The sequence below is a fragment of the Ascidia mentula genome, chromosome 4, assembly GCF_947561715.1.
Source record: "Ascidia mentula chromosome 4, kaAscMent1.1, whole genome shotgun sequence".
In the NCBI taxonomy this organism is placed as follows: domain Eukaryota; kingdom Metazoa; phylum Chordata; class Ascidiacea; order Phlebobranchia; family Ascidiidae; genus Ascidia; species Ascidia mentula.
In genome coordinates, this window is record NC_138569.1 from 16,798,821 (window position 1) to 16,810,297 (window position 11,477).

The 11,477-nt window shown below is 38.6% G+C and overlaps 2 protein-coding genes across 4 annotated transcripts; one reads left to right on the forward strand and one right to left on the reverse strand.

Moving 5' to 3' along the window:
* Positions 1-505: 505 nt before the first annotated feature.
* Positions 506-1,698, reverse strand: LOC145899383 (meiotic nuclear division protein 1 homolog). 3 transcript variants are annotated; one of them, XM_082988135.1, is made up of 5 exons: positions 1,603-1,698; positions 1,391-1,514; positions 971-1,194; positions 801-915; positions 506-657 (listed from the first exon to the last, which is right to left on the reverse strand). In XM_082988135.1, exons 1-5 carry the CDS (start codon positions 1,603-1,605, stop codon positions 506-508), a joined length of 618 nt encoding a protein of 205 aa, XP_082844261.1. In that variant the 5' UTR covers positions 1,606-1,698. The 3 variants fall into 3 exon arrangements, with proteins under 3 accessions (XP_082844261.1, XP_082844260.1, XP_082844262.1); XM_082988134.1 differs by having other exon boundaries at positions 1,391-1,534; positions 1,603-1,694; XM_082988136.1 differs by having other exon boundaries at positions 1,391-1,508; positions 1,603-1,657.
* A 542-nt stretch (positions 1,699-2,240) lies between these two features.
* Positions 2,241-11,139, forward strand: LOC145899350 (RNA polymerase-associated protein CTR9 homolog). The gene is made up of 24 exons (XM_082988095.1): positions 2,241-2,479; positions 2,603-2,701; positions 2,859-2,960; positions 3,038-3,175; positions 3,358-3,565; positions 3,630-3,778; positions 3,849-3,956; positions 4,025-4,132; positions 4,235-4,363; positions 4,430-4,561; positions 4,816-5,052; positions 5,356-5,539; positions 5,667-5,755; positions 5,986-6,171; positions 6,653-6,796; positions 6,960-7,169; positions 7,494-7,639; positions 8,104-8,175; positions 8,254-8,389; positions 8,669-8,815; positions 9,346-9,495; positions 9,751-9,920; positions 10,203-10,399; positions 10,776-11,139. The coding sequence occupies exons 1-24, from the start codon at positions 2,438-2,440 to the stop codon at positions 10,994-10,996; spliced, it is 3,504 nt and encodes a 1,167-aa protein (XP_082844221.1). The 5' UTR covers positions 2,241-2,437; the 3' UTR covers positions 10,997-11,139.
* The last annotated feature ends 338 nt before the right edge of the window (positions 11,140-11,477 follow it).

Here is an 11,477-nt window from a genome sequence, read left to right on the forward strand (position 1 = left end):
TTTACCCCCTTTGGAACACACCTCAATATTGACATTTGTGTCCTCGTGGTATTGCAGCGCAGCTTTTACCCTCATCCAGTTTGCAGTTAGTTAATGATTGCTTGCTGTGAGAGCAAATACGTGTAGGCCTACACACTATAGAATCAGATATATTCTTCTGGCAAGCAAATCAACAAAAAAAGAACATGAGTAGTTCAATTATGGTGTACTGCGGTATGCCATGGTCCGAAGGTAGCGCTTTGTTAACCGAAACTCTTTCTATCCGACTCAAAACTTTCAACAATGGGTTTTTTACTTCCTCACTTTTCAGCTTACAGGCCGTGCACTGCGCCTGAAAAGTTGTCATGGAAACGTAGTAAAAGCTTTCTTTTCCACACAACTTGTTCAAAAAGAAAAACTTTAATTGCAAACAATCATGTAAAATTTACGTAACAAAGCAATGGCAGAAACACTGTTTTCGCCATAATGAAACAGAACATATTGATAGATTTATACGCAGCTTCAGTCACTCCACGTAGTCCAGCTCCTCTGGTATTCCAAACTGTTTGTTAATTTGCTCTTCAGGAATTGGAAATTTGCGTTTTAACCAGGACTTTAATGTAAAAAGGTTGTCTGTCCAACGATTGGCTGCATCCTTTGACATAACAGTTTCTGCAACTGTACAAAAAGTATCAATGAATGGGAGAATTAAAAAAGTGGAAATTATGTTTTTGCCTAACTTTGTAACATTGTTTTGAAAATACCTAGGTTCACAGGTATAGAAGCGATGAAAATAAATAGTATCAATACATTTTACTAACCCAGTCTGTCTATAACATCAGGATTGCAATCATTATATTTGGCAATCTCAGCTTGTAATTGATTCCTCTTCTCTTGCAACTCTGCAACTTGTGTCAAGAGCTTCTCTCTTTCAGTCTGCAAATAATAACTTTTAAAGAACAAGGAACATAGTGTACTGATGAAAATGTACAGTTGACTTGCGATCCTTTAGTAAGTTTTCTTTTGTTTCTTCTGCCTTGAATCGTTTTTCCTTGGTTTGAGCTATTTGCTCCTCAAGTTGTTTTCTTTTGTTGAGGCGCACATTAAAAGCCTGGCTTGGAAAAGACCAATAATAACTACTTGATCCAACTTTTTCACAGTTGACCATGTTATCATCAACAAGACACTGGACTACATCCTTGACTGACATGGGGGCTGTGAAAATTAACAGTTATTTTAAAATCACAGTGCATTTGACTGAAATTATATTCATTGAACGACATCTATTTTTATTTTCGAAACTAAAAATATTTATATTTAGACTATGTTGTGTAAAGTAGCTTACAAAGCCTTACATAACTTTAAGGCAAAATATAGCTGTATTATTACAAAAAAATTTGGGTTTACAAACTTATGCCCTTCTCCTTTGGAGCTATTTTCTCCAACTCTTTCAAATGAAAGAACTCCTTCTTCTCAAAAAATATCTCAAGCATTCTCTTTCGTTTCTCCTCCAAGCTCAAACCGCGTTTCTTAGACTGAATGACAAAGTGCATTGCTGATAACAAATAGGTAAAAAAACAATCTTTCAGTTGTCAAACAGGTCAGAAAGTTTTGCAGGCTTACCATTTTTGAAAAGGTGAGTGTCGTACAGATAATTTCACAAAATGTAGGTAGTCTGTTTAAGGGAAATAAAAGTACACTTGACAAACTTTATGCATATTTTTCCAAAATACAGAGCCAAGAAAGACTTTTGTTTTCCCCGCTAAATAACATAGAAATCACACACAAAGCACTACTAAAAGGGAAAAATTAAGGTCAACGATATAAACGATAATAACATAAATGAACAATATATACAACAATATATTGAAGAAAAATCATGCTCTGCCGTTGGATCGCAGATTTGCACTAGGAAGTGATGAGTTGCAACCGGCCGCATCGGACCACACTTAGCCGAGCTCCATAAACAATAACGTATTTTTTTTCTCAAGGAGAAGTAAATGCACTGTTTAGCAATACTAATTATGAAGTATTGTTGGTACTGATTTTTCACAATGATACTTTTCTAATAAATTTATGATTAAAATATGTGCAGTTCCTTTTTGACAATGCGCAAGCGCTCATGCGTAGCTTGGTCAAAATCTTTAGCCCGTTTTTTTTCTGGATTCTGTATTTTTGTTCGTTTTTGCGTTTGTTCTCAATGCTTTCTTGGTGTAGTTATACAGTCGTGTTTAATTCAAAATGTTTATCTAAATAGGACACATGGATAATATAGGTTGGAATGGGAGAAATTAGAGACTGGTGGTCAGCATTACCGGGAGGAAAAAAACTCGGTTATAGTTTCTTTGGTGTAATGACTGTTGTAACCCTTACGTTGCACCTCTATAACCAGCGCAAGTTCATTTACAACCCAAACAAGAAGAAGGCCTTGTCTAAGTGGGACCAGTAGCAGCTCACAATGGCGACCTCTGTAGAAATTCCTCTACGTGACACTGATGAGGTAGTTATTCATGTATTTAAGTTGCAATAAATATAGGCTACCTTTCTTAAGAACTATCAACTGTATGGAATAAGCATTATTGTCAGATACATTGTCTTGACACTTATATTTACTGGTTATCAGGTCATTGAGCTTGATCTCGCTCAACTTCCTGATGGCGAGGAGGTCTTAGGGATTCTGAAGCAAGAAAACACCACTCTCAACATCTGGATTACTCTGGCTGTATGCACTTTGATTTGTTACTGTTTATTATTAAAAAACATATATAAGATGTGTTTTCATTGGAGCTCATTTCACAAATTCAAGTGATAAAGGGACTAATACATCTTACTATATGATACAAATTTATGTATGCATATATGTGCTTCTGTATTTACAGTTGGAATACTATAAGCAAGGCAAAGTGAGTGACTTTGTGCAAATCCTTGAAACTGCCAGGACAAGTGCAAATCTAGAATACTCAAATCATGAGAAAGATCAGGTGCTCCATGATTTAACTTCTCTACCAAGCAAGCTGAAGGGAATTTTTTTTAATGTGTATTGTGTTTGTTTGTTCAGATGACATGCCTAGACACCCTTGCTGCATACTATGTTGAACAAGCAAGATCAGAAAAAAACAAAGACAGGCGCACTGAGTTGTTCATGCAGGCAACCCAGCTTTACACAATGGCTGATAAAATCATTATGTATGATCAGGTAAATGTGAAGCCTTAAGTTTGTGAATTGATTGTTGTTAATTCCCCTCTCTTATGTTAGCTACTATTTTTTTTTAACCACACATATACCAAACACTGTTTGCAAACCTGGTGCGTGTGGAATTTTGGTGTTTTGCAAAATTCTCCTCAAGTGTGCAGTCCAAAATTAAATTTGTTTTTTAGAATCATCTTTTGGGGCGCGCCTGTTTCTGCTTATTAGAAGGCGACAAGATGGACCAAGCTGATGCTCAGTTTAACTTTGTTTTAAACCAATCCCCTGACAACATTCCTTCTCTACTTGGTAAAGCTTGCATATCTTTCAACAAAAAAGATTATAAAGGTGCCCTGGCATTCTACAAAAAGGCCCTGCGTAGCAACCCAAACTGTCCCGGTAAGAAAAAAAATCGACGACAGTAAATTGCTGGACATCTCATCAATATATTTTTTCTTTTAAGCTGATGTGAGGTTGGGAATGGCTCATTGCTTTTACAAGCTGAACAAACTAGACAAAGCCAGACAAGCATTTCAAAGGACGCTGGATCTAAATCCGACCAATGTTGGTGCTTTGGTTGGTATTGCTTTATTGGACCTGAATAATAAAGATGTAAGACTCATTTGTAGTCATTGATAGACTTTAATATTTGTGTGTGACAGAAATGTTTTCTAATATGCAGATCGATTCTATAAGAAATGGTATCCGACTTTTATCCACTGGGTATCAAATTGACCAAAGCAACCCAATGGTTCTAAACCACCTTGCCAACCATTTCTTTTTCAAGAAGGTTAGTTTTGCCACCTTTTCCTAAAGTATTGGTCTGTATTGTTGAAAATGAACATGTTTTTCCTGCAGGATTATGACAAAGTGCAACATCTTGCCCTACACGCTTTTCATAATACAGAGAATGAGGCAATACAAGCTGAAAGTTGCTACCAACTGGCTAGAAGCTTTCACATACAGGTTTGCATCACAATGTTTGCTAATTTGTTTGCATGTTCTTTTGACTCATTCTTCAATGAGAAGCTATTGGAATGAGTTTTAAGAGTACACATTTAATTTCAGGGTGATTTTGACCAAGCATTCCAGTACTATTATCAGGCTACACAATTTGCCTCGCAAAATTTTGTGCTGCCATATTACGGTCTGGGGCAAATGTACATTTACAAGGGCGACGAGCAAGATCGTGAAAGGGTTTGTTTTTTGTCTTTTGAACTTTGTGGTGTCATTTGTTTGTTGTTTATTGATATACCATATTAGGCTGCTGAGTGCTTTGAGAAAGTGTTGAAGGCATACCCAAACAACTATGAGACAATGAAAATCCTGGGATCATTGTATGCACAGTCAGATCACCCTGATAAGCAGGAACTGGCAAAGAAACATCTGAAAAAGGTGACTTCATCCCAATGAATTTCTAAAAATATATAACTCTGCCTGTGATTAAATACAGTGGTGTGCCGATATTATCTTGGTGCAATATCTAAAACAACTCCGGATCAACCAAAACATAGAAAAAATGGTTCTTGTTTCACCAAAATAACAATATGCAGCAAAATTTTCAAATAAATAATATTTTTCACAATAAAAAATAGCATTGGTGCAACTGTCTCCTCGAGTCTTGCAGCAACACGTAATTTTTTTCGCAGGTGACAGAGCATTACCCCGACGACGTGGAGGCGTGGATAGAGCTTGCCCAGCTCTTGGAAAGGCAACCTTCCTCCACAGGCAGCAGTACTACATCGGATGGTGTACAAGGAGCGCTCGCTGCCTACGGTACAGCCACATCTCTTGTTCGGGAACGTGTTCAGGCGGACGTCCCGCCTGAGATACTTAACAATATTGCCGCTCTGCATTTCCGACTTGGAAATCTTAACGAAGCTAAGGTATGAGAAAAAGGATGTAAAGATGGACATATTGAGTAGCATCTGAGGCGTTTTTTTCAAGTGCTGTAAACAGCTTTTGGGAGTATCTATGTCTTCAAAGATTGTTTTCAAATTTGTTTGTATGCCTTCAAAATGGAGTAGCATTTAATCATAGTTTCCTTAAACTGTCAGTTTTTTCAAACCAAACCATAATTCCAAACAGTGGTGTTTGTATACGTTCATACCTAAAAAAAATTCTGCCTACGGGTAAAACTACGGTTTATAATATAAAGGCACTTTGTAACAATTTCGCATCGTGCTTAGAAATACTATGAGGTGGCGTTGAAACGATGTGAGGACGAATCGTCGCACGACGCTCTCTATTACCGTTCCATCATGGTCACCATGCAGTACAACCTCGGTCGCCTATGCGAGGAAATGTATCAGTTCGAAGACGCCGTCGACTTCTACAAGAACATTTTGCGCGAACACCCCAACTACATCGACTGTAAGTCGCACTATTTATTTGTATTAAAAAACGCATCACTCGCAATGAATTAAATTCCGGTTTGAACCGGTTTGTTCTTGCGGTAGGTATTATAATGGCAGAGATATTTACAGTAACATATCACCAGGTTACCTGCGGCTTGGCTGTATGGCAAGAGACCGCGGACAGATATACGAAGCGTCAGAATGGTTCAAAGAAGCTTTGCAAATCAACCAGGTACATAACGTCCATAGTTTACCAGAGATATATTTCTTTTCTCGGATCCGTATGGTTATCAGCCAAAATAAATATCAACAAACATCAATACAATTATTTCAGTAAATGGAAATCCTGACTTTTGTATTAAAAACACAAAAGTTCTAAAAGCAAGCTTAAAACACCAAAAACACATGTTGTCAAAGTAGTATTCAACATTACTTAACCGATTGGTGTATTTTTCAATTTAGGAGCATCCCGACGCGTGGTCGCTGATAGGCAACTTGCATCTCGCCAAGCACGAATGGGGGCCGGGGCAGAAGAAATTCGAGCGAATTCTCAAACACGAGTCCACTCAAAACGACGCGTACTCCATGTTGGCTCTGGGCAACGTGTGGCTGCAGACTCTCCATAATCCGACCAGGGACAAGGAAAAGGTAGAGACTGCGTTTAATGTACTCCAAATACCTGACTTACGTTGCTACATTGTAAACCAAGCTGCTTGTGAAGTATTGTGTAACAATATAGCAGCAGGATATGCGTTTTGCGCAGAAATATATCGAAGCTGACCAATGTTCTCTACATCTAGAATATAGATTCTTAACGGGGAAAGTTGCTTTATTCAAGGACATTGCCTTTTGTCCAATAGAGTTTATATTTCAAAAAGGGAAAGTTTTTTTGGGAATTTAAACGGAACTTTTGAAACATTCCCTGGGATAAATGATAAAAACTCTTTTCGAAATGATGTTCTTTAAAAGTCTTGCTGTCTGCCGTTTTAAAATATTAAGGGCGAGAACTATGATAAAAATACTGTATAAACTGGTAAAGCGTAATTTACCTATACGGTACTGCTACTGACCCAGGTGTTAAGATTAAACTTATTTTGTTGCTTAACCATGAGACTGAATTTTATTATAGGAAAAGCGGCACCAGGACAGAGCACTTGCGATGTATAAACAAGTGCTACGCAACGACCCGAAGAATATATATGCCGCTAATGGGATTGGAGCGGTGCTTGCACACAAGGGATATGTACGAGAGGCGCGTGATATTTTCGCCCAGGTTTGTTTATATTGTGTTCAAAGTTTTGCAATTTTCCGGTATGATTAGTTTTAATAACTTAAGTGTAAAATCAAACAGTCTTTAAAATTGTTAGATCTCTTATTATGACTCATAAACTTTTTGTCAATTGCCATATCATAATAATTTTTCTGCAACGTGGCAGGTCCGCGAAGCCACGGCCGACGTACCAGACGTGTGGCTCAACCTGGCACATGTCTACGTCGAACAACGCCAGTTCATCAGCGCTGTGCAAATGTACGAGAACTGCGCTCGCAAGTTTAAGAGCAGGCGAGACCCCGAGTTGCTCTTGTATCTCGCCCGTGCGTATTTCAAGTCTGGCAAACTACAGGACTGCAAGAAGACATTGCTCAGGGTGAGTGGATTTTGTATTTAGTAATATTCTGGCTTAGGAATAGATATCAAGCAACAGGGACCTCCCAGAATGGTTGATATCTTTTGTTGTGGGTTGTGTTTATTTAGCAGTTCATTGTGTTTATTGTAATTATCGCAAGAATAATGAAGTGTCAATGTATATCTGCAAATTGTGATGCAAATGACCAATCCCTTTGCTTAAATTTTGCGTTTAATTTCAAAATTTCCAACGCCAATTATAAAATAGATTCTTGATTTTTTCCATTAAAAAGCTTACAGGAAGATCTAAAAATACTTAACTGTGCAAACCATTTCTGCCGTACAGGCTCGCCACATCGCCCCACATGACACTGCAGTCCTCTACAACACTTCAATTGTTTTGCAACATCTTGCGACATCCGCTTTGCAAGATGAGAAGAGCGATCTCAAAACAGTGCTGGGTGCTGTAGACGAACTTGAACTTGCGCAAGGGTGGGTGATTACTCCCTACTTTTGACTCGGACATTTAAACTTACAAATACCCCGTATATAAGCATTTTGACCTTTGAGGTCTTATCCTCCTAAGAATTCGTTAAAATATCAGTTACGACTTATTAAAAACTCAGTCAGACTGATTGTGTTTAAGTTTTATGTCTTGAAGCGTATGGACAAACTCGGGCCCGTGGGCTCAATCTAATTTGTCTTTCATTCTGGTATAAATAAGTTTCGACTAAGAACACTGATCAATGAACACTCAATTAACACCAAATTTTGTTGCTTTCGGATGCAACTTTTTAACGTTAACTAATGTAAATAAGTTTGTAAACTGCAGTGTAAACATTCTTTGTCCACTGAAACTCACATAGGGACCATTGACCCGCCTGTCATTTTTTTATGATTTCGAAAGGTTTGCCTATCTCTGCTAAATGGCAACTAACCATGATATGTTCTTGCAGGTATTTTACCTATTTAAGCAAACATGGCGACCGGATGAAGTTTGATATCAACCAGGCCGGAAAGGAAGCAAGGTTGGTATTCACACATTTTAAAACTTGAAACACTTGGAAGCGTGGTATATATACGCACACACCATCTTGTGTTTGCAGCAAATGCAGAGATCTGCTCTCCCAAGCTCAGTATCACGTGTCGCGGGCTCGTCGCCAAGATGAGGATGAGAGGAGGATGAAGGAGGAGCAAGAAAGAGAGAAGGCTGTGCTCCGTGAAAAACAATTGGAAGAGGAGGTGAGAGGAAAACTGTTGTTGTTGTTGTAGAGAGCTGTCCATGGTATAATTGTATGGTTTAAATTACCCCTAACAAATTTTGAATTTTCTCAAGAAATGAAATCAGTGTGCAAAATTGTGACAAAATCGATTGCGGTTACGTTGCTTTTACCAGGATGGCACAATTTATGTAGAAAACAAAAATACTCCTCTACAGCAATTTTGTATTTATTGCTAAATTACCCTGATACATACATTCGCATGTCAACCCTATACGTCCTATGATTGTTTGTTTCGCAGCGCAACCGCATCCGCAAACAAGAGGAAAAGATGAGAGCGCTGATGGAACAACGTGCTCAGATTCGCGACAAGAACAAAGCGCTCATCCAACTTGCCGAGCAGCAGCAAATAGAAGACGAAGCGCCAAAGAAGAAATCCTCTGGCAAGGTTGGCTGACAAAATTGCAGAGCGCGTGTTTATACGAGGGACAAATGCAGTGCAGAAAGTAGAGAGAGAAGTGGAGATATGGCTGGTGTTTAGGCATTTTGTACAGCAAAGATAGAAGTCCTTAATTATTGGCCCAAAAAGGAAATTTCAGGTACAGTTATGATATTAGTGTTAGAACTATGGTGGAGATTGTTGCAGAAAAAGGCAAAGAAACGGAAAGCAAAGAAAAGGAAGTTAAAGGTGTCACGATCAAACCCGAAAATGAAAAGCAGCAAAAAAGTATGAGAATTCAGAAATTAATGTGAGAAAGAAATGTGTAAAAAGCTTCGTTTCACTTTTTCAGTATTTTATTTAGACTCGTTGTGTAGTTTTTTTTAAAAAAAAAAAAAACTAGACTCACTCCCATCATTTTCAAACCAAAAATCAAGTGACATCGTAGTGGTGTTTGTTCTCCATGGGTCCTATTTAAACAAGCCTGAATCCAAAACCCGGGGTGGTAAATATAAAGGGTCTGCAATTTGCCTTCGCAGCGCAAATCGAAGGTTCTCGACGAGTTTGTCAACGACGGAAGCAGCAGCGACGCCGTGAAGCGGAAGAAGGTCGAGAACCCCGAGAAGGGAAAGAAAAAACGAAAACTGAAGACCAAGAAGGAACGAGGCGGTGGAGACAGATTGTCGAACGTAAGTGAACGTTGCAATAAAGTAATCTAGTCCAGCTGCATGTACTTTCTACAGCACAAATATAGAAAAATATGATCGCCCATTGAACGATACGATTATTTTTTTAGTTGAAATTTTTTAATTTTTTTTTATTTGAAATGCATGTTTAAAAATCCTCGTGTCTATATGTGCCACAAACTGCGTACTGTTATAATTATGAATATACATGTATAAGATATTGCAACACAATAAGTAGCCAGGCATTTTTAATCGCAGGACTCCAGTGATTCTGAGCCCGATACATCGAAAGGTTCCAGGAAATCATCCAAAAAGCAGGAGGTGCTCAGCGCCAAACAGAAGCTTAAAATTAAGTCACGTGCTTACATATCCGAGTCTGATTCGTCGATGTCGTCTGACGGAGGTGGCGTCGCCCAACAGGAAGAAACGTAAGCTAATAGTTACCGAAGCTAAACGTGCCTCAAAAGATGAAATTTTAGTTCTTTTCTCCAAAAAAAGCGGCAAAATTTCCGAAATTCGCTGCTTGTTGTAGTCCTGCAACTAAATTTGACTGAGTTGATTTTTTGTTTATATTTTATGCAGAAGCCAGTTTTATCCCAGTGGTTGGTATTACGCACCGTCATACATTTATTACAATTTGTTTAAACAAAGGAAAATCAGATTTGAATGTTAAATAAAAAAATGATTCAAATATTACATTGATGCCACAGCGAAGAGATTTCCCATCAAGCTGTTGGACTCGAATCTTCCTCCTCCGAGGATGAAGATGAGGAACAGCAACAAACGCAGGAGCGAGATCAGGAGGAAGAAGGAGAAGAAGAAGAGGAAATGCAACAATCCGGTAGCGAAAATCCGGCATCCTCTGATGACGAAGAAACACAACAGCAGGAGTCACAGGAAGAGAATGGTTGGTTGTTGGATGTTTGGGAATCGAAAACAAAATTGTTTATTATTTTAATTGTAAAGCCTGGTTTCTTAGAAGCAAAAAACACTCATGATTTCCTCATAATTTCCAATAATTGCATTAAATTTTTAGTACGAATACTTAACCGCAAAATTGATAAACTTTCTCAAATGGGGCTCTACTGGCTAAAGACAATTGTTTCCACGTTTTGGTCGCTACACAGACTTTCGACATGGCCCTCGCTTGAATATCGCGTGGAACTCCATCCCTGCAACCAAAACCTATAAGTTTTTGTACTCTATATAAGTTCACATCCGACAATTGAAAAGGCTGTCAAACTTTGTCACATGGAGTGGAAATCAATTTGTTTTGTTTTCAGACGAGAACGAGAGCAACGAAGCGAGTGAGGCGGACAGCAACGTCCAATCCGATGAAGATGGCGATGAGGAACAGGAAGGAGTGGCTCAATCGGACGACGAAGATGCGGAGGACCAGGAGGAAGCCATGGCATCCGACGATGCGATGGAGCAAGATGAGGAAGAGGTTGCAAATGCGGAAGCAGCCTCCGCCTCCAGTAGCGAAGTCTCAGATTCGGAATAAATTGTTTTATAATTGTTCAGGTTCTGCTGCGCCTGGTAAAAGTTTTTGGTTGACACGTTATCGTTTTTGCAAATTTGAATTTTCGGCCGTAGTTCTGATGCACACAGTTTGCGCTGTTAACGTGATGTAAACAATAAATACTTGTCTACATTCAATTGTGTATCTGTTCGTTTTGAGTCGTTTAACTGCAAGAATATTGTCGTACTTTAACGAGTACACAGTTGTACTTCACTTCAGTCAAGCAGGACTTTTTTTCCAATGAAAATGTTGTACGATTCCCATCATTCAAAACTACTTTAATAACGTACTGTGCTATATGTAGTCACAAAATCGCTTCCAGCAGCGTACCGAATTCCAAAGCCGATTGGAAATACCAGAAATATAAGGGTTATTTTGATTACACAGTATAGAGAAAAGTTGTGAAACCTGCTGTTAAGTGAATGATTTCCAAATTTGTATCACCCAAAATCAGCGAGCTGAT